The sequence below is a fragment of the Canis lupus genome, chromosome 3 (genome assembly GCF_011100685.1).
Source record: "Canis lupus familiaris isolate Mischka breed German Shepherd chromosome 3, alternate assembly UU_Cfam_GSD_1.0, whole genome shotgun sequence".
Taxonomy (NCBI): Eukaryota; Metazoa; Chordata; class Mammalia; order Carnivora; family Canidae; genus Canis; species Canis lupus.
In genome coordinates, this window is record NC_049224.1 from 62116813 (window position 1) to 62138999 (window position 22187).

Sequence of the window (22187 nt, forward strand, 5' to 3'; positions counted from 1 at the left end):
CCAACTCCCAACAGCCCTTAAAAACAAACCAAAAAAAGACCAAAGAATCAATAGCAGAATTAAAATAGTACACTAAAAATTTTAATACAAAAAATAAAGTAAAGGAGGAGCAGAGAAAAAAAAATATGAGACAAAAAAAAAAAAAAAATATGAGACCTATGGAAACAGACAGCAAAGTAGTTGTACATACCGCCGACCATGACATTAAACCATCAATGAAGCACTCCAGACAAAAGGCAGAGATTGGCAGACAAGATACAAAAATACAAGACCCAACTAAAAGATTCAAAGACAAATCTTAGATTCAAAGACACAAATAGGCTGAAATGCAAAGGATGAAAAAATAGGTAACATGCATACAGTAACCCTAAGACAGCAGGAGCGATTCTGCAAGTGGGAGGAGTCTTTCAGATGAGAAATGCTAACGGAGAAGCATCTCATAAGGACAGAAGAGTCGATAGAATAGGAAGGGGTAACAGTAACACACACATACACCTTCAACAACACTGTCCCAAAGGCATGAATCAAAATCTAGCCAATCTGAAAAGGAAACAGTCCAGTAGCAATACGTGAAGACTTCAGTGTGCCTCTCAGCAATTTTTAGAACTGGACAGAATAATCAGGAAGGATTCAGAGCACCAGAATGATATCAACTTGACCAAACTTTCGTTCTTAGGACACTCCATCCAACAAGAGCAGAACGCAAATTATTTTCAAGTATATATAGAACATTATCTAGGACAGACCATATGTTAGGGCATAAAACAAGTCTCAATAAATTCTCAAGTTCTAAAATCAGTAATCTAAGGCTTGGATTCAACAAGCTAGAGAGGGAAGAACAAACCAAACCCAAAGACTATGGAAAGAAATAATGAAGATCAGAATAGAAATCATAGAAATAAAGGGAAAAACAAATAAAATTAACAACAAAATTGTTTTTTGTTTTCTTTGTTTTTTTACAAAAACTGATAATCCTTTAGGTCAGTTTGAGGGTTTAAAAAAAAAAGTAGACAAAATTACCCAAATCAGGAATTAACATCACTCTAGACCCTGCAGAACTAAAAGAATCATAAAAGAATATAGTAAATATCCTCATGGCATCAAAGTAGACATTATAGATGAAATAGAAAATTTGAATAAACCTGTAACAAGTAAAGTAAGTTAGTAATTCTAAATCTTCCCACAAAGGAAAGACCAAGCCCACAGGATTTCACTGGTAAATTCCATCAACTATTTAAGAAATCTAAATTTTAGACATATTTCTTCAGAAAATATAAGCAGAGCACACATTTCCCAACTCATTCTATGAGGCCATTATTACCCTGATATCAAAGCCAAACAGTGACACTCTAAGGTTAGATGACTACAGAACAGTATCTCTTACTAACACAGAAGCAAAAATGTTAACTACAGATTAGCAAACCAATCCAATATACAAAAATAAATAAATAAAAGATTATACACCATGATCAAGTGGGATTTGTCCCAGGAACACATGGTTGGTTTAATATCCAAGAATCAGGGGTGGCTGGGTGGCTCAGTAGGTTTTGGATCTGACTCCTGATCTCAGCTCAGGTCTTGATCTCATGGTCATGAGTCAATGCCCAGCACTGGGCCCGACTCTGGGTAAGGAGTCTACTTAAAAAATAAATCTAAGAATCACTTGATGCAACATACCACAGTAACAGAATGAAGGATGAGAACTACAGGAACATCTTAATAGATATAAAAAAGGGCATCTGGAGAACCTAATATACGTTCATGAAAAAATTCTTAGGAAAAGAAGAGTTGATAGGATTTACTTCCTTAACTGGGTAAGGCCATCCAATGAAAATGTGCAGCTAGCATGATCCTAGTTACAGGCTGAGTTCCTGGGGCCAGAAACAAGGCAAAGATGTATGCTTGCAACACTTCTCTGCAGTGCAGCACTGGAGGTTCTAGCTAGCTCAGTAGGGCAAGAGTAAGACATAAAAATCATCCAGAAAGAGGAAGAAAAACTATCTTTATGTCTACATAATCTTGCATGTAGAAAATCCAAAGGAATCTAACCAAAAAGAGAAAGAGTGAGAGAGAGAGAGAGAGAGAGACCAAAGAATAAATGTGTTTTAAGCCACAGAACACAAGTATTTAAAAATCAACTGTATTTCTATGTATTACCAATAATCAACTGAAAATTGAAATTAAAAAATACCATTTACTACAGAATCAAAAACTTCAATAATTAAGAATGACTAGAAATTTTTTTAACTGCTAGAAGAAAGATGATTTAAATAAATGGAGATACAGCACATTCCTAGGCTGACAGATTTAACTTTGTTAAGACTGTATTTTCCGCAAACTGATCAAATCATCCCACAAAGAAAAGACTAGGCCCAGAGGAGTCTGCTGGTGAATTCCATAAAATATTCAAGAATTCAGTACAATTTCTACCAAAATCCAGGCAGGTTTCTTTGTAGAACAAGCTGGTTCTAACACTTATATGGAAACACAAAGGGCTTTGAACAGCCTAAACAATTTTTAATAAGGCCTACCAAGCTGGGGGGCAGATCCTCCCTGATATCCAAACTTACTATAAAGCAGCAGGTAAAGTACACTATGGGAAAGAACCCAGAGGTCAAATGAACAGAGAATGCAGAGTGCAGACAATAAACACTTGTATTTATAGCTCTGTGATTTTCAACAAATGGCTGATGCAATTCAACCAGGAAAGAGAGGGTCCTGTCCACATATAGCACTTGGACACTGGACATCCACATACACAAAAAGATGAACTTAGACCCTAACCTCACAGCATAAGCAAAACTGAATCAAATGAACCACACCTTAAGTGAGAGCTGAAATTATACATCTTGTAGAAGAAAACAGAATTTTGTATAAGGCAAGGTTTTCTTGGATATGACATCCTAAGCACAATTCATAAAAGAAAAAACTAAGGAACTGGAATTTATCATTAAAAACATGTTTTTCAAAAAATACCATAAAGACTTATAGACAGGGAGCCTGGGTGGCTCAACGGGTGGTACGACTGCCTTCAGCTCAGGTCATCATCTCAGGGTCCTGGGATTGAGCCCCAAATTGGGCTCCCTGCTCCACGGAAAGTCTGCTTCTCCCTCTGCTCCCTGCTTATGCTCTCTCTCTCACTATCACTCTTTCAAATAAATAAAATCTTAAATAAAAAAAAAATAAAAAAAAAGAAGGCAGCTGACAACAGTAAGATGGAACAGGAAATGAAAGGCCCATCAACGTATAAGAGAATGCTCAGCTTTGCCCATCATAAATGAAAGGAAGACTGAAATCTCAAGGGGCTGCCATTTCTCAGCAGACTGGTCAAGTCCCAAGACCATGACATCACTCTTTTTTAGGGGGGAGGAGAGGCCATGACTCTGTGACCCAGAGAAGCCACCACTGGTAACCAATCCTAGGGAGAGACCTACTTCTGTAGAAAAAGCCAGATATCAGATGGCTCACTGAACAGTGTGGAGGGAAAAGAATGGGAGACACACACATGGGCCCATGGATGGGGGACGAGAAAGAGAAACCGAACTATGGTGTGTCCACCTGTTGGGACACAGACAGGGCGGCAGAGGGGATGAGGAAGAGCGCTATTTGCAGAGTCAGGCTGTACTGCGGAGAGAAAAGCAAGGGGAACAGAGTGTGCATCAGTATGAGCCTTCTCACAGAACAAGGGAAGAATGAATATTAGCATTTGTATAAACACACACTAGTAAGTCAGACTAATCACCTACTGGGACTAGAACTGGGCGTGTGTAGGTGCTGGACAGGGCTGGTGGGGATGGACGTTGGAGCAAGACTTCTCAACAGAACACCTTTTCATGTCACCTTTCATGAACTGTGTGTCTACACTGCCTATGAAGGAAGGTGGTTAACCAAGCACCCCCACCTCCGTTTGTTTTCTCTTTCATTTCAGAACGAGGTGAGCAACTACTTATGAAACTAGGAGCCTTTAAGAGAAAAGTCATCTCATGAGGTACTTTCATAACAGAACAGGTGTCCACCAGAAAAAAACTTCCTTTACAAAGTCAACCTTTTCTGAAATTTTAACATTCTATTATTTTACTAAAAAAAAAACAAACAAACCATCCCCTCTTGCTTCTTTAAAGTCAAAAACCTCTATGACAGCTCAATGTCTGGAGCAGCTCCGGGGTGCTGCAAATTCAAGACCGTTAAGAGGGCTCAAGCCAGAGGAGCAAGATGAGAACGTGGTTAGAGTCATGTTGGAGTGTTTTATAAGCAAGCCTCGATCCTCTCTAGTTCTAATCTTCAAAAGTTATCTAAAATAACATAATTTTGCATTCACTAATGCCCAAGTTTAGAGAAAATGTACACAGAGAAAGACACAGAGTTGGGAAAAATGAAATCGTACCTGCTGAGTTGGGTAAGATGGGGGTGGACTGTCCACTTTACTCTCCTCTTTCCTGGGACTCCCACTGCCTAGAGCCACATCTTGCTTTGGGGCTCCTGGCGGTTCCCCACTGCTCTCGCCATCTGCCTCTTCATCGTCAGCCTCTGAAGAGCTACTACTGGTACTGCTTACCTGAGGGGACTTTAAAGACAACCTTTGTAATTTATACCTTTCAAGATGGAAGAATATAAAACCGTTAAGACAGCAGATCGGCACCATTTGCCGTTCACTATCACCAGGAGGGAGTCATGCCCATACCTCATCTTTGAGAGCCATGTTTTCCCCGCCACCATTCAGTTCGCTGTGGAGTCCATTCATGTTGGCCACCACCTCAGCATCATCGTAGTTACTCAGTGGATAAATATCAGCAAATTTAGCTGACAATGGTGCAACGTCTTCATCATCACTACAACTGAGACAGGCAGAGTTGGTCACCATGAGGCCATCCCCCCAACACACAGTGAGGGAACCACCCTCTAAGCACAGAAGCTTTCTTTACAGACTCAGTTCTCGAGAGTATTACACTGAGCACCACGCACACTTCTCAACATCTCTTAGTAATCTGAACACCAGAGAAAATGCCTGAAAGATTACCATTTGTGCTATTTAGACAAATGGAAAACAAAATGCCAAAAGAAGAAAAATATCTAGGAAACTGCCAAAATTTAATCGGATTAATTATTACTGCACTTCCATTTGGCCTGAAGTGCCTTGGTGCACAACTGGTGCCATTTCCAAAAAGACACAATTTTTCATTAAAATTAAAGAGGGTACAAAGAACCACCAAAATTGCAGATGTAGCCAGGTGAACAAAACTTTAAAGGCACTTAGGTGCCAAGATACTAAAAGTTTTTTATTACAAGTCCAGCTCTGGACAAGCCAGTCACGATCTTAAATATCAGCTTTAACAAGACATCTAAACAATAGGCAATGACATATTTATTTATTAAAAAAATGTAAGCAAATTTCAAGGCTGTGGTCAAAGACCATTTCAAATATAGGCTTTTCTGGTGCGTGAAAAGAGTGGGCACATAGTTCCCTATCAGTGCAAATTGTTCAAAGCATGACCATACATGGTAACCCTGCAGTCTACATAAACAAGCCTGAGTCCATCTTCAGCATTGGCATACCATAACCTCCAGAAGGAAAAATTCTACAAACTAGAGATCTCTTGGGTTTAGAAGAGTGTCCAGAATTGCTGAACTTGGATATTCTTCCCATTTTTGGAAAAAGAGTGAATGTACGACATGCTATAATCTGGAGCTCACCAAAGTTAACACACACAGAGCCAACCAGGTGAAGGCTCTCAGGTGTCCTGAGGCCTGTGGCACCTAAGGTGACAGAAGTGCTGCTGTGGTCAACACTCACACCCAATCCTGAAACATGACCACCACCACAATTCAGATGAGGAGGCCAAGGTTCAGACATGAAGTGATTAAATCATCTGCTCAATGTAATGAAGGCAGGCTTCAACTACCCAGAGCCCATCAAAACTAGAGAGCCCCGCAGTATGGAGACTCCAGTTGCATGATTCTCTTTAACAACTTAATAATGACACCAAGAAAGAGATAACACAAACCAAAGGCAACACTGGAGGCTTTCAAGTCACAGCAGTTCACGTTTGGGAGACATTAATCTCACGTTGCCAGAGGCCCAGAGCAGCTGCAGGCAGTCCCAGCTCTCGGAGAAAGGTGCCCATACCCCACTTCCTCCACCACTTGACACAGCATGGGAGCCTGCACCTTACATCGGCAGCTGTGACACATGAGAAGGGATGGGCTTTTCCAATATAAGTTTTTATTAGACCATACGTGCTTAATTCTGGTATGTTTTTGTAAGAGGCTGGCAAACAGCTAGCTGGGAAATACCTCGACCCTCCTTTGCAGGCTCCCAGAGAGAGCACACAGTATCCAGGACTAGAGAGTAGTTCGAGCTCAAGAGAGTCATAGCGTTCGGACCCATCCCCTTAGAATTATTTTGTGTTTTGAGACTAGATCCATATTGAGGACTGCAAGACTCTGAAGGAAAGCCTCAGAGTCGTTGGGAGAAATCCAAACAGAGGCATGGAGAAATCTAAGAGACGCTGAGCAGCCCAAAGTCAGGGCAACAATCTCTCCCACTGGGAACTGCGCTGGCATCCATCACCTCCACAGGGCTCCTGACACCTGCACACTCTACAATAAGCAAAATACAAACCTAAGTTTGTACCTAAATAAAATAAAAACACACATCCATGTGCAACCCGTCCAGAAGTTAGAGTGGAAAGCCTCAACAAATGACAGGGTCACAACTCTGAAGAAATGTGGGACCACTCACCTACAGTGGGAATTGGCGACAGCTGCACAGCCACCTCGCTCATACAAAATGTACTTCTAGATAATGTGGGAACACGGAAAACAGAACCTTTCAATCGCTTGCTAAAGTGATCATCTGAGTTTTTAGCAAGACATGGAATAAGCATGAATGCTGAACGGACAATGAGGCGGAATGAACTTCGGGCTGATCACCCTCAAATAAAATGAGGAAACGTGAAGCCAGAACTGAAGAGACACTTCCCTGCATACCAACATGGTTTTTTCTTTACCGGCATTTATAAATTTACGGTAATTTTTTTTCAGGTAATGAAATAGTGTCAAAGTTTGGGTTTATTGATTTCGTATTTTAAAAGTTGCTTAAAAAATGAAGGATCCTTTTTCTTGAAAAACACTATAATGATATCCATACTTCTGCAGACATTACTGTCCATATTTCTCATTAATGGGTTACATAAATTTCTGAAATCTTATTACAAAGTCACAACTTACAAAGTTGGTGCAGAGCCATTGTCTGTGAGGATGAGTCTGGGATGTTGCTGAATTGTAATGGGAGAGCTGGAACCTGACCCTGAGCTTGCTGAGGACACGCTAGGTGGGCGCATCTCAGAGAGATAGTCGGGAGCAGAATCCACTTGGAGGGGCAGCTGGTGACTGTGGATGTCGCCAGTGACGGGGGGGTCCATGACACCACAAGTGAGGATGTGTGAGAGGCTGCAGTCATCACAAGCACATCTGAGTGGGAATGAAGGACAGTTACCCAGAGAGCCGAGAAAGAAGGTCAGACCATGCGGTGTCAGGGTCAGTGCCTCGACTGAGGCTGTGGGTCCCACGGGCTCACTGCACCCACACGACAGCGGGGGCTCACCTTCTCCTGTAGTTGCAGTTGGGGCAGTCGGGCATGCTCAGCCGGGATGACAACATGTGCCTCATGGCGTCTGTGAAGTTGTTCTCACCAGCAACTGCTTTCTTATTGGTCAGCTAGAGGAAATCATCAAATGAGAGGTTAACTCTGCAAGACTTATTCCCCAACCAGGCGGTTCAACTTCTCAATAATCATGGTAATATGCGCCATGCCCATTTAGAAGCCAGTGGCCACAGCTTCCTAGAGTGGGACAGGGCCATGAGGGGGCAGACCAGAAATGCACAGCAGCCACAAGCTTGAGCCTCACTGAGGCTGGGGACAGTAGCCCCTGGCTGGCACCTCACCAGCACACACCAGCTTTTACTTGGAATTGGCTGTGTGCACAGTCCTCACGAGGAACCAGAAGCACAGAACTAAACTAAGGCCCCGAAGAGCTCAGACCCTGGAAAAGGAAACTCTGATGTGGGAGGTGCCCTGGCACAAATTGGTTCAGGCTGCCACAGAAGCAGAAAAGCAGCACAACAGGACACCAGGCCCAAGCTGGGTCCAGAGGAGGCAGAGTTGGTAATTCTGTCAGAGGCAAAGAGGCCATCCAGCTCAGTGGCTAAGCACTGAGCTAGGCACCCACTGAAATAGCTCTGGAAGGCCTGGCTGACCCTGGGCTGACAGGGAGGGGGGTGCCATGCCTGACAGGGCAGCCTGGAGGGACACAGGCCTGTGTATGGAGCTGTAGCACCAGAGCATCCACGAGTTAAACAGGCATTTGTAATCCACGATAGAAGCAGCGGGTGGGAGGAAGGCCAGCTGGGGAGGATACCCACTTCAGGAACAAGGTGAAGGGAGCAGACCAGAAGCTACCTGGAAATGGCACCCAAACTTCCATTTGACAAGGCAAGCATCTGAATTTCAGAGAAGAAACCTACAGACCACCTCTGGCAATGGGAAAGGTGGTACCAGAAGGGCCATTTCATAGGATAGAAGCCATGGAGGAAGGGCTGGGGGATGGAGCAGGTGAGCGGACCAGTGTGGATGCCCAGAGACCCACAGGGGTGAGGACAGTGGCGCGGGGGCTGAGGCCAGGGGCCACCAAAGCCTAAAGAAGACCAAGGAGCAGGAGCAGAGCTGCCTAGAAAGAAAGTGAGAACAATGCCAGCTCATAGGCGAGAATCAAGAGAACCAAGCTTTCAAACAAGTCAAGTGCTCTGAAGCCCTTGGGACAAGGCCTGCAGCCAGGCACATAGCAGAGGGGTAGGGAAGAGCCCGTGGGGAAGGAGGGGGAGGAAGAAGGCTGTGTCGCCAGCAGCTACAGTGAAAGCAGGGCCCAGGCCAGTGTGGGGAGGCCCATGAATTGGGCCAACACCCTGCTCCGTGATGGCACCACCTGCCTGTGCAGAGGCCAGACAGCAGGAACTTGGGTGGCTGTGGGCTAGCATGGGTCACTTGAGAAACAGTCTTCCTTGAGGATTACAGAAATCAAGAAAGAGACAGGGAAAACTAGTTTATCTAGGATTAACAACACTCTTAGGAGCAGACCCACAGGGTGGCCTTGACACAGTGGTGTTTTTTCCCCGATCTGGTACGCAGCCTCCCTGCAGCCTCACCTGTTCTTCAATGAATCGCCTTTGTTTGAAAAGCTCCCAGTCCTCCGTCAGCATGCGCTGTTTGGTTTTCATTGTCATCTAGTAAAGAGATGCAAACAATAAAACCTTAGTGCCAGCAAGAGCCACCTGGGCGTCTACGAGGAGAGATGTCAGCAATGGTGCACATGAGGAACACCCCCTGGAGGCATGATACAGACTCACTGCCTGGCCTCTATCTCGTTCACATGTTCTTCTCGTGTGGGAAACACAGAGGAGCTCAGATTTAGGAAAGAAATGAAGATCCCAGAGCTGAATGTGTCATTGCAGTAAGTGAGCATTCAGCCTGTACTGAATGCCCATCACATGCCCTGCCTGTACCAGAAATAAGAACTTGAGGATGAGCGCCCCATGCAGGAAGAGCCTTGAGGGAGGGGAAGACCCATGAGCAACCTGTTCCCTCATGGATGGGCCTGAGGACAGGACACAAGGGAACCAATCCGGTCACACAGGGGCAGATTCTGTACGCCACTGCCACACGAGGCCCTTGGAGGACTCAAAAGCACAGAGACAGAAAGCAGACAGGGGCTGAAGGGGCTGGGAGGCCAAGGAGCTGTTGCTCAGTCAGGGAAGGTGGAGGGGCTCTGTGGGTGGAGGGTGGAGCACTTGCCACAATTTAAGTGGACTTAATGCCCCTGACCTGGACCCACAGAAATGGTTAGAATGGTACATTTTACGTTATGTGTATTTCACCAAAATTTAAAAAGACACCAAATTGAGAGGGATAGGGAATGAAGAATGGGCTCAAGATACAGTTTTACTGTGGTGGGGGAGGCTATGAAAAAATTAGATCTTGATGTTTATCTATATGTGTTCTTATAATTACTGAAAAGAACTAAAAACTACTAACTACTAAAAAAAGAGATATGGAATATGTATCTTCCAATTTTTTTGGAACACAAAAAGGGGAGGGGGGACATATTTAATCCACAGGCAAGAAAATACTGCCAACAAACCCTCCAAAACAAGTAATTTCAAAAAATAAATTCGTGCGTTTGAAAAAAAAAATGTACATAAACGATGAGAGAAGAAATCAAAGCTGAAATTACAGTGCATGGAAATCCCAGATAATGAAACCCCCACAAATCAAATCATGTAAGATGTATCCAACACAGAAGAAGAAAATGCTTCAAGGCATTTATGAGAAAACAAAAGACTGAAAAGTATGTGTTCCATGTAAGAAGTCAAAGAAACAAAATGAGAAACCAGCTGATAAGGCAGGAAGAAATTAAAGTAAAAGCAGAAATTACTGGGAAAAAAGAAGCAAATGTGATCAATAAATCCCCAAACTATGGTTCTCCGGACTCCCTCTCAGAGAATAAAGGGCCACAGAGAAAACGTGGGCATGAGGAAGGACAGACACGGGCACAGGAGGTTTCTCTTCAACCACAGGAGGAGGTATCTGTACAATGTAGATAGATGTTCATCTCCAAAGCAGCTTCAAGAAGGTGGCTCATGGGCCACTCTGCTGTGCCTGCACAACCCACTGTTTTAAAAGCTGAGTCAACATTACAAAGCTCTTGAGATTTCACCTAACAGCCCAGACATTAGCTTCTCTGGACGTTACTGCAGCTCTGAGGCACTCTACCCTCTGCTGCCCTCCCAGCCCAGGGCAGGAGGTTTCCTTTTGGCACAGAAGGTGCACTCTCTGCACAACATGACAGGGTGGCAGGACAGGGGTGTAGAGCGGCTCCACCCAGTCTCATCACCTCCCCTCTGAGCACAAGCTTATCATCCCTTGTCTACATAGTGTGGACAATCTCCTAGGTAAACATCAATGTATAGCATTCACTCAGGAAGCAGAAACCCCCAATCAGATGACCAAGTGTAACATGAATTGAAAAGGTGGTCTTCTCCTCCCTGCAAAAATATGTCACACCCCAGGTTTTAGGGTGGATTCTATCAAACCCTTTATTGGAACAGAAGATTTAAACTATTCCTGCAAATCGGGCAGCCCCGGTGGCGCAGCGGTTTAGCGCCGCCTGCAGCCCGGGGCGTGATCCTGGGGACCCGGGATCGAGTCCCACGTCGGGCTCCCCGCATGGTGCCTGCTTCTCCCTCTGCCTGTGTCTCTGCCTCTCTCTCTCTAGCTGTAGCTCTATGAATAAATAAATAAAATCTTAAAAAAAAAAAAACTATTCCTGAAAATAAAAAAAAAAACCACGGAAAGTTTCTCAATGCATTCTATGGAACTAGCAGAACCTTCATACAAAATGGACAAGGCCTCAAAGAGAAACACTTAATGATGCCTCAGAATACAAACCCAAAAATCCTAAATAAGATATTCGCTACTTAAATCTAATAATAGGTTAACAGAAAATACATCATAACCTGGTAGGCTTTAATCCCAGGAATGCAAGCATGTCTCAAAATTAGGAAACCTAATGCCTTTTTCATTTGTTTTCATAGAGAAAAACAAATACCATACCAATTCAGTACCTATTCCTGTTTTTTATTTTTTTTTAAATCATAACTTAAGTAAGCTAGAAAAAGGGAAATATCCTTAATTTGCTAAAAACTCTCACCAGTACTTATGGCAAGCATCTGACCTCATGGGAAGCCAGAGCTGTGCTCAGTGCCGCCAGTTACACTCAATTGTGAAGAGCTGAGGGCTCTAAGTGAAGCCAAACAGTGCAAATGCCAGAGAAGCTAAGACAAAACTATTATTTGCAGGAGACATGGTCTAGAAACTTCAAGGCAGCTAACTCACAAACTCCTGGAGAGTCAGTAAGGGCACTGGGTGGAATACCAACAGCCAGACAGCTGTGAGCACACAGCGTGGCCTTGACCCCAGAAGCCCCGGGGAATAAACTTGATGGGAAGTACACAAACTGTAAAAGCATCATACAGAAGACAAAACACAACCTAAAACCAGAGATGTATACCATCTTCTTGGATGAGAAGATTCAATGCTGGTGCCAGTTCTCCTTTTACATCCTGTATGTCTGCCACTTTCAGGAAAAACATTTTCCTCTTACAAGCAGCAATTACTGTTGCATGTTTAAAAATGATTTGGGGGGAGAGGGGATGGTGTGCCAGGGTGGTTCTGTCACTCAAGCATCTGACTCTTGATCTCAGCTCAGGTCTTGATCTTGGGGTCATGAGTTCAAACCCCATGTTGGGCTCCATGCAGGGCATGGAGCCTACTTAAAATAAAATCTTAGTAACACCTGGGTGGCTCAGCAGTTGAGTGCCTGCCTTTGGCTCAGGGCATGACAGCCAGTCCAGGGATCAAGTTCCACATCAGGCCCCCTGCAGGGAGCCTGTTTCTCCCTCTGCCTATGTCTCTGCCTCTTTCCCTGTGTCTCTCATGAATTAATAAATAAAATCTTAAAAGATTTTAAATGAGCTAAATCTCAGGAAAGGTAATTTATTTTAGTACGGAACTCAGTCCAGAGCTGTTTGATAGCTAATATCAACAGAAACCTCCTCCTCTTTGACCCTCTCCTCACGTCCTCTGGGATTAATTTTTCTGAACGTTTGGGTGTCTGCAGGCTTATGTCTGTGTCAAACAACAAATAAAGGATACATTTCAAAAAGCAAGCAAAAACAAGTGATTTCAAAGCTGTCACCTGTCTCCCACGTCCATGCTTATTTATGAATACTCAATTATTTTACAGATGTTTGAAACCCTGAAATTACTACATGATTTCTAAACTATTACTTGATTAGAAGAAAGTGGTGTCCATTCCAAGGATTCCAGAATGACTAGTATCCTCTGGATGCTGCTAAAATTGTTCAGTTTCCCTGACTTGTATTAATGGCATCATGGTTTCTTGATAGGTGAATGAAAATAAGAATACATTTTCTCGTTACTTTAGTAAGGAGGATGGGTTTTCTTTTTCTTTCTTATTGTGGCAAAATACACATAACATACAATTTACCATCTTAACCATTTTTAAGTGTACCGTTCAGTGGCATTAAGTACATTCACATCATACAAACATCCCCACTATCCTTCCCTAAGATGAGAAACTCTGTCCCCCTGAAACACTCCCCGTTCTCCCGTCCTGCAGTCCTGAGCCCATGAGTTACACTTCCTGTGTCTAGGAGTCTGACCTTGTATGAGGAGTGGGGGACCTTGTATACACAGATTTCTATAATACTTGTCCTTTCATGTCTGGTTTTGTTCACGGAAAGAAATGTCTAAGTTTCTTTATTTTAGATCTTCTATTTAGGCCTTTTCCCACTTAAGTTAGTTTCTGCATCTTGGCTCCAAAGTCATTCTTTTGCATGAGGATGTGCAGTTTCCTCAGCAGTTTGTTGCAGACTGTCCTTTCCCCTTTGCGTGGCCTGGCACCCTTACTGGACATCATGTGACCACATATGTCAACACCACATTGTTGGGATTACTGTAGCTTTGCAGTCAGGTGCAAAATCACAGGAGTGAATCCTCCAGATTTGTTCTTTTGCAAGACGGTTCCGGCTATTCTAGGTTCCCTGAGATTGCATAGGAATTTTAAAATGCGTTTTTCTGTTTCTACAAAAATGACTTTAGGATTTTGATAGGGATTGCACTGAGTCTGCAGACCACGTTAGCTAACATGGATATTTTAATATTAATCAGTCTTCCAATGAACGCAGCATGTACTTCCCTTTATGTCTTTAATTTCTTTCAGAAATGAGTCAGAAAAGACTCCTTGAGTCAATTTGTAAGTATTTTACTCTTGATACTGTTGTAAATGGGACTGTTTTTGTAACTTCCTTTGCAGATTATTCGTTAACATACAGAAATATCACTTTACGCATTTACTTTGTTACTGATGCTTTGCTGAATTCATTTATTCAACATTTATTTTTTTTTTAGTCTTTAGGATTTTCTACACATAAAATCATATCACCTGCAGAAATAATTTTAGTTCTTCTGTTTCAATTTGGATGTGTTTTTTTCCTGAGCTGACTGCTCTGAGCAGAACTTCCAGTACCATGTTGAATGGAAGTAGTAGAAACAGCATTCCTACCTTGTTCCTCATCTTAGAGGAAATGCTTTCAGTCTCACCATCAAGTCTGATGTTTCTGTGGGGTTTTATGTGTGGTTCTCAGTATGTGGAGGTGGTTCTCTTGTGACCCTAGTTTGTTTGATGTTTTTATCATGAGAGGGTGCTGAATTTTGTCAAAAGCTTTGTAGATCTGCATCAATGGAGATGATCCCATGTTTCCCCCTCTATTCTGTTGATGTGCATATTACATCGATCAGTTTTCATGCCCTGATCATATTTGCATTCCAGGAAGAGATCCCACTTGGTCGTGGGGTACAGTCCTTTTGTTTTTTTTTTTTTTTTTAAAGATTTTATTTATTTATTCATAGAGACACATAGAGAGAGAGAGAGACAGGCAGAGACACAGGCAGAGGGAGAAGCAGGCTCCATGCAATGAGCCCGATGTGGGACTCGATCCCAGGTCTCCAGGATCACACCCCGGGCTGCAGGCGGCGCTAAACCGCTGCGCCACCGGGGCTGCCCAAGGGTACAGTCCTTTTGATACGCTGCTGAATCCTGTTTGCTGGTATTTTGTTGAGGATTTCTACACCTGTGCTCTTCACGGATGTTAGTCTATAGGTTTCTTTTCTGATGGTGTCTCTGTCTGGCTTTGGTATCAAGGTGATGCTGGCCTCACAGAATGAGCTGGGAAGTTTCTCTCCCCTTCAAGTTTTTGGAAAAGTTTGGGAAGGATTGGTGTTAATTCTTCTTTAAATGTTTGGGAGAATCACCTGTGAAGCTGTCAGGTCCTGGGCTCTCCTCTATGGGGAGATGTTGGATACTGATTCAGTTTTCTAACCGGACTGTGTCTCCATGACTTAGTCTTGGTAGGTTCTGTTTCCAGGAATTCTTCCACTTATCTGAGTTAACCTGTGTTGGTGTACAACTGTTCATGGGACTCTGGCAACCCTTTTCATTTTGTTACAATCAGTAATAATGTTCCCACATCATCTCTGATTTCAGTCTTCTCTCTTCTTGTCCTAAGCCTGTCTAGCTACAGGTTTGTCAACTTTGATGATCTTAACCAACTTTTGGTTTCACTGATTTTTCTCTATTCTCTAGTTTGTTGACCTGCTCTAATTTTTATTATTTCTTTCCTTTTGCTAGCTTTGGCTTTAGTTTGTTTTTTTTCCCCTAGATCCTGAAGTTGCCAAATTAGGTTGCTGATTTAAGATCTTTCCTACTTTTAATTCTAAGCATTTAGAGCTCTAAGAACATACACTCTTAAATAAATTTAATTTCAGCTTTACTTTTTAAACTAAGACTGTATTTTCCTTCCTAGAGAAAACAAGTATGTCAGCCTATGCAGGTGACACAGTGTGGCCAGGTCAACCCTGACCTGATTAACAGCTGCTGCCAGCCCAAGGCACCGCTGGTGAAAGGTTACCATGGTACCTCAGAGCCTCAGTTCCCTCTGGAAACGGTTATTTTATACATTCCTCTTTTTCGTCAGAACAGCAATGATAACGCTGTGTATTATATTCCTAAATAGACTTTTAGCTTCAGGTACAAGTACATTAAAAAATTACTATTCCTAAAGGTTTTCTCAATCTTAGTAAAGTCTCAGTCTTTCCTTTCTTCTAAGAGTTATCTTGGGGAACTTTTTGTATAGTCCCATTTCAACTGGAGAAATGAAAGGATTTCTGAAACTAGAAGTGCATTTATATCTGTCATACCTATAATGTGAAATGAGAAAAAAAAGACTGCATAGGGCAGGATGTAGACCCCCCGATCCAAATCCCAGAGTCTCAAAAGTATAATATAGAGGGGTGACTGGGTGGTGCAGTCAGTTGGGCATCCAACTCTTGGCTTTGGCTCGGGTCATGATCTTAGAATCGTTGGATCGAGCCCCATGTCATGGTCTGCACTCAATGCAGTGTGTGCTTGATATTTTCTCTCCTTCTGCCCCCACCCCCATGCTCTCTCTCTAAAATAAACAAATATATCTTTTAAAAAAGAGAGAGAGAAAGTATAATACAGAGCTCTAACAGTGTTCCCTCATTACTCCTTATGCCCTATTACCTTGAAAATGGCTGTTCTGAATGCCTCCTCCTCTGCCCACCCTCTTGCGGTTTTGGAAGGTGGGCAGGCAGGCTGGGGTGCCCTCTGGGAGTCCTGCTCTGTGTTCCCAAGAGGTTCCTGCCGATCAGCTGCATCTGCCCTTCAGGCCCCACCCTCACCAGGAGTACCCTGCTTTCTTGGGTCTTCCTCCATCCCTGTCAGCCACCTGCCAAGCACAACCAACTCGGTTCTGTCTGCATTCCCTCTCTGGATAGAGACAGAGAAGGGGCTCTGAGCAGCAGAGCATTCCATGAATGGTTCCACAAATTACAAGGCTCAGCAGCTCCCCAAGGCCCCACAGGCTCTTGCAGATAACACCGAGCTCAGTGGCAGCCTATGCAGGTGACCCTGGGTGTGGCCAGGTCAACACTGACCTGATTAACAGCTGCTGCCAGCCCCAGGCACAGCTGGGTGAAAAGTTACCATGGTACCCCAGAGCCTCAGTTCCCTCTGGAAAACCAGGGACTATACTCCTCCCACCTGTACCTCCCCGATCACCTTGGCACATGTGCCTTACCCACGGCAGGTCCTGGTGGCACGCACTCACCTGCTCGTCGACATAGGCATCGATCCTTTGCTGGCATTCCAGCCACTCCTCCGCCACCCTGCGCAACTCCTCCTCAGAGCGCTGGTACCGCTGCAGCAAGGTGCTATAGGTGTCTTCATTGCATGTGTCATGCGTCGTGGTTCCTAGCCTAGGGAGAGAGGCATTTCAGCGAAAGAAAGGGGCCCAAAGGCTCTGGGCCAGAAACCAGAGATTTGCTTCTGTGTCACCTCCTCTCCCAATGTGACACATGGGCACCACCACATACCATACAAGGCTGCTGTGAGGGCTCAGCAAGTACATGTGCAAGGCACCAGAACACAATCTCGCATAAAGGAGAAGCTCAAAGAAGGAAGAGCTTCAAAGAAAAAAAATAGTAGTGAATAAGACTGTCCTATAAGACTAAGGCCTTGGGGTACCTGAGGGGCTCAGTCAGTTGAGCATCTAACTCTTGATTTTGGCTCAAGTCTTGATCTTGGGGTTGTGAGATCGAGCCCTGCATTGGACTCTGTGCTCAGTAGGGAGTCTGCTAGAGAGTCTTTTTTTTCCCCTCTACTCCTTCCCCTGATCTTTTGCGTGTGCGCTCTCCCCCTCTCAAATAAATAAATAAATAAATAAGGCCTAGGATCCAGTTTACTAAATGTGGGCTTGTAAATTATTTTTCCCCAGTGAAATATACTGGCCCAGGGAAAACACAACATTTAATGAAAAATATAAAACTTGGACCCAGTTTTCAAATTAAGTAAAATAGAAAATCTGATCCAAAGAAATACATTTTATAGTGTTTATTTTTATATTATTTGTTAAGAAAGATGGTAAGATGCAAACGAGAAAATGAACTGAAAATAAGACACAAATACTATAAACAATGAGGAAGACACCTAGACTTCCAGGAAAGAGAATATGGGATGAGAGGGTGGCCTGGGGGTGAAGAGAAAGCCAAGCAGGGCAGGCAGGGACAAGGGGGTGAGCAGACTAACACGGCAAGTTGTCATCAGAAAATGTTCATTTTCTTAATATCCAAATACATTAATGCTGGAACCAAACAACTGTAATAAAGCATCTTGACAAAGAATTTCAAAATCAAGACAACATTTATCATTACTCAAGGGCAAAAGGCCGTACAGGAATAATCATCATGTCGACATAGAGAAACTGGAAGCTACACAGTGGGGACATCTAGATGAAAGGATTCTAGATAACGAGGCACCCGTTAGGAAGCTTATAATTACATCTCTTCACTCACAGATGTGCAAATATATACTGTACTTATACCTGTGCTTTGAGATAAACTATGCCCAGGTTAAGATAGGATGATGGCAGCATGTTTAAAAGATGTGTGTTGGGCTGGACATAAGGAAAAAAATCTAGAGGAAACACCAAATTGTTTACAGTACCTCTTTCTCTTCATGATTTCTGTATTTTCAGAGATTCACTGCATGACAATCTAATAATTTTATAATAAAAATAAACAATTAAGTAATTTTAAAATTAGGACCATTTCAATGGGCACAAATGGCTCCCTCTCCTTTTATGTGTCTCCATCTGTGGGTGGATCCCACTTGTGACTACTGTGTAAAACGGAAAACCTACAAAGGAACTCACAGATGCTGAAGTTATCTGCACACATGTCCAAGTGTGGAATCACTCCAAGGAGGGGCCAAGCAGAAGCCAGGCCTAACTGAACAGGTGTTTAGGGGAAGCCAGAGACAGGAAAGAAACCAACACTGACCCACACAGTGACTGAGACTCTCAGGCACCAAGGCTGTCCTTCTAAGGCTGTTTCTGCCCCCTCAGGATACAAAACTCCTCAAGGGACAGAATCTAGGGACTCTGAGGCTGCTCTGGGCTCTGCACAGCTACTAGATGGCCCTTGGGTCTAAGAACACAGCCCTCTGTCTTGCAGTTCATTAGCCCACGGAGCAGTTGCTTTCTTCCCATTTCTGTTTCCACAACCTTGCTCGTTACAGACAGATTTCCACGCTTCACACAAAGCTTGCCTTCTATGTAATGCCATCGCACCCTTTTGTACTACTTGGAAAACGGTTATGTTAAGGGAGCCCGGCATCTGCCTGGCACACACCCCTCTTCCTCTCCTACCGGAAGTGAGAGCTGTTCTCCTCTACCATGATACAGGTTCCATTTTGAGCCAAAGTAGCCAGGGTTCTTGGGACATCTCTGCTTGGATAATCGGAGCACAATGTGTAGGCACAAGGCTTACATTCAAGCTGAGCTGAGCTGGAACCCAGACAGAAAACAAGGAATGTCCTCACGGTCACATGACACAAGTGGTTTAGCAAACAGATTACTATCTAAGTATTCACTCTGTAAACACATGATAGTGCTATGGACAGATCCTCACAGTAACATCTATTACAGATAGTGTGCATGTGCAACATAAGGAGAATGAAATAAAGTCAGTTTTGGCAAGTTTATTCACAAGCCTAATCAAACATTTCCCTAACAATTAATATCATGTATTTAAAATAAAAACCAATTGGGCAACCACTAATACCCACCAAAACAAACAAGCAGATAGTGAGGCTCCTGGTCTTGACACCGGGACAGACACAAGCCTGATGAAGCTCCTGGACCTCACTACCAGTCCTTGGGCAGCACAGACAGAAAGCCTGTGTGGTGCTCCATGAGCACACATGCCACAGAACCTAGATGCTGGGCATCGCTGCAGGTTTTCCAACAGATGTATTATAAGGGAAAACGGATAGGGTGGGGGCCTGCAGACTAAAGAATTATAAAAAACGTGGGGAAAAGAAGGAGTGGAGTCATTCACAGTGATAGAGTCTCTGGGTGATGAGAAAAGTTTTGGCAACAGTCACTGGTGATGGTTGCTCAACACTGTGAAAGTAATTAATCCTACTTAACTGTACAGTTAAACGTGGTTAAAAATGGCAAGTTTCGTGTTGTATATATTTTACCACAATTTTTAAAAAGTAGTAATGTGATATACCAACAGCTGTTGACCTATACACTTTAAACGAGTGAACTGTAATGGTAAGTAAATTACATCTCAGCACAGGGGTTTAGAAAAGGAGAAATAATTTACCCGAACTAAGTGAGCTCCTTTACATGAAGTCAACTTCATGTAGATTACTTGTATTAAAAAACAAAACACAAAAGATACATCAAATGAAAAATGAGGCAAGACTATGGAAAGGCACATTTGAACAACAGAAGAATAAACAAGGAAGGAGTAGGGCTGCTGTGGCCAGCAGTGTAGTGGCAGTTCCAGGGGACATAGCAGGCAGAAGGGACTGACTTCCTGGGGCCACGGCACACTTGCCGGCAGCTAAGGCACACTCATGCAGCTGCACATCTGCTCAGTGTAGTCTTCGCAATCTGTATCATACTTTAAACACATAGAGCCAGAGACCAGGGTTTATGTGCCATAGATACAGTCATTACTTCAGGGGGTGGTATTTGTATATAACGTGTGTCAAAACTTTTACAAGTTGTTCAGTGCCTATCTGTACACTAGAAGATCAGATCTGAATTATGCTTGGGTCTGACAAGGGAGTGTGCTGGAGAACTCGAAGGAACTGTCCCTTCTGGTGTCACCAGCTCCCCTGGGAATGCTTCGCTTGCCTCCTCCCAGCCCTGTCCCCATCTGTATTTCCCCTGCTGACAATCATTGGAGTCTGACCATCAATTGCAATGAGTGAGAAAGAAACCCAGAACTAGGGGCACCTGGACAGCTCAGGTCAGGATCTCAGGGTCGTAGGATTGAGCTCTGCATTGAGTTCCCTGCTCAGTGCGGAGTCTGCTTCTTCCTCTCCCTTCTCCCTCCCTGCTTCTCTGCCCCCTCCCTGCTCATACATGCTCTCTCAAACAAATAAACACAGAAAGAAAGACAAGAAAGACAGGAAAGAAAGAAAAGATGAAAGAAAGAAAGAAAGAAAAAGAAAGAAAGAAAGAAAGAAAGAAAGAAAGAAAGAAAGAAAGAAAGAAAGAAAGAAAGAAAAAGAAAGAAAGAAAGAAAGAAAGAAAGAAAGAAAGAAAGAAAGAAAGAAAGAAAGAAAGAAAGAAAAAGAAAAGGTAGGCAAGTAAATAAATAAATCTGGAACTAGGACATGGCCAAGAATAAAGTTTCAGGATACATTTCAGGTCCCTGTCACTCACCCCCAATTGATGACAGACCCATCAAATGAACTGGCTCAGCAGAAAAAGAAAATACAAGGCCCTAGAATCTTCCTGTAAGAACCTCCACCTTCCGAAGATGCATTATTTCATAAAAAGTGGCTTTGGTGGATGTAAACATCAGTGACTAGGGACAAAACTATTTCCTACATTTCAAACTCACAACTCTGAGAACTTCCCTGACTCTCTCTTTGGTGGAGGTGACAGGACACTCAAGTCTCCAAGACCCACCATGTAACGTGCCAGATGCTATGAAACTAGACACATAGGGAAAGGGCAGGCAGGGAGCAGGCTGTGGGGAACGGGATGCCGGGAGGGTCAGGAGCCAAGCAGAGTACAGGCTACACCCACACAACACTTCATTCTGGTCTCTCTGCCCCCACCACCTTTATCCAACTACTTTCAGGGTTATTCTTTCTCCAGAGGTGAGGGTGTGAAGTGGGAACAGTTATGACCCCTCAGATAGGATTTAGAAATACAGGGAACAAAGACTAGGTCAATACATGGATTTCAGGAGAAAACAAAGTGGTCTGGAAGCCAACCACAAACTTACTTAAAAATAATTTCCCTTTTTTGTGAATCTGGTCCAAATAAATTTTAGCATGGACATTTACATAAAGATGACCAGGTCTATAGTACATTCCTTTGTGGGAAGCCCACAGGAACAAAAGCGCCAGGCAGCAGAACCATGGAAGCATGCACCTAGCTCAGCAGTGCACAGTGACTGTGGATTCCAGGAGTCTCCTCCCAACTGAGCCGCATGTTGTCCACCCTGCCAGCCAAGGCAAAGGCCCTGAGCACCATCCTTGGCACCACTTGTCCTGGCACACATGAGGAAGCCCCATGGACACTCTACACCGTAAGGAGAGGCCAAGCCATGGACAAGGCACTGAGGGCATGTGTGAGATGCAAATCCCTGCCCTCAGTGCCCAGGAGCCCTCCTCCCTATTCCCACACCCCCTTCCTATCTCCCACTGCACACCTGAGTGCCACAGTCATCTGGCCAATCCTGAGTCTCATCAAAGTAAAACTTCACATTTATCACAGCTTTTTCTTATTTACAAGGAATCTGTGGTGTTAAATCTTAGGGGCATTACCAGTGAGTTTGTTATTTGAAAATTTAATAGTTCTCTTGGGGTTTGTAGTTTCTGTCCAAACTAGATGGTTCCCTGAGCAAGAACTTCCACCAGGCGCTGGTGTTCCCAGGCACA

General features: G+C 43.6%; 1 protein-coding gene across 5 annotated transcripts in view; it reads right to left on the reverse strand.

Annotated features, from left to right (window-relative positions):
• FAM193A (family with sequence similarity 193 member A) overlaps positions 1-22187 on the reverse strand; it is a 165302-nt gene that overhangs the window by 41402 nt on the left and 101713 nt on the right. For 3 of the 5 annotated variants that reach the window (XM_038533228.1, XM_038533226.1, XM_038533227.1), the window contains exons 7-13: positions 18922-19059; positions 16825-16972; positions 9202-9279; positions 7604-7716; positions 7228-7470; positions 4682-4835; positions 4385-4564 (exon numbers count right to left, since the gene is read on the reverse strand). In XM_038533228.1, the coding sequence (XP_038389156.1) occupies positions 4385-4564; positions 4682-4835; positions 7228-7470; positions 7604-7716; positions 9202-9279; positions 16825-16972; positions 18922-19059 (1054 nt within the window). The remainder of the gene's footprint in view (positions 1-4384; positions 4565-4681; positions 4836-7227; positions 7471-7603; positions 7717-9201; positions 9280-16824; positions 16973-18921; positions 19060-22187) is intronic. The other 2 variants (XM_038533229.1, XM_038533230.1) reach the window with 1 other exon arrangement.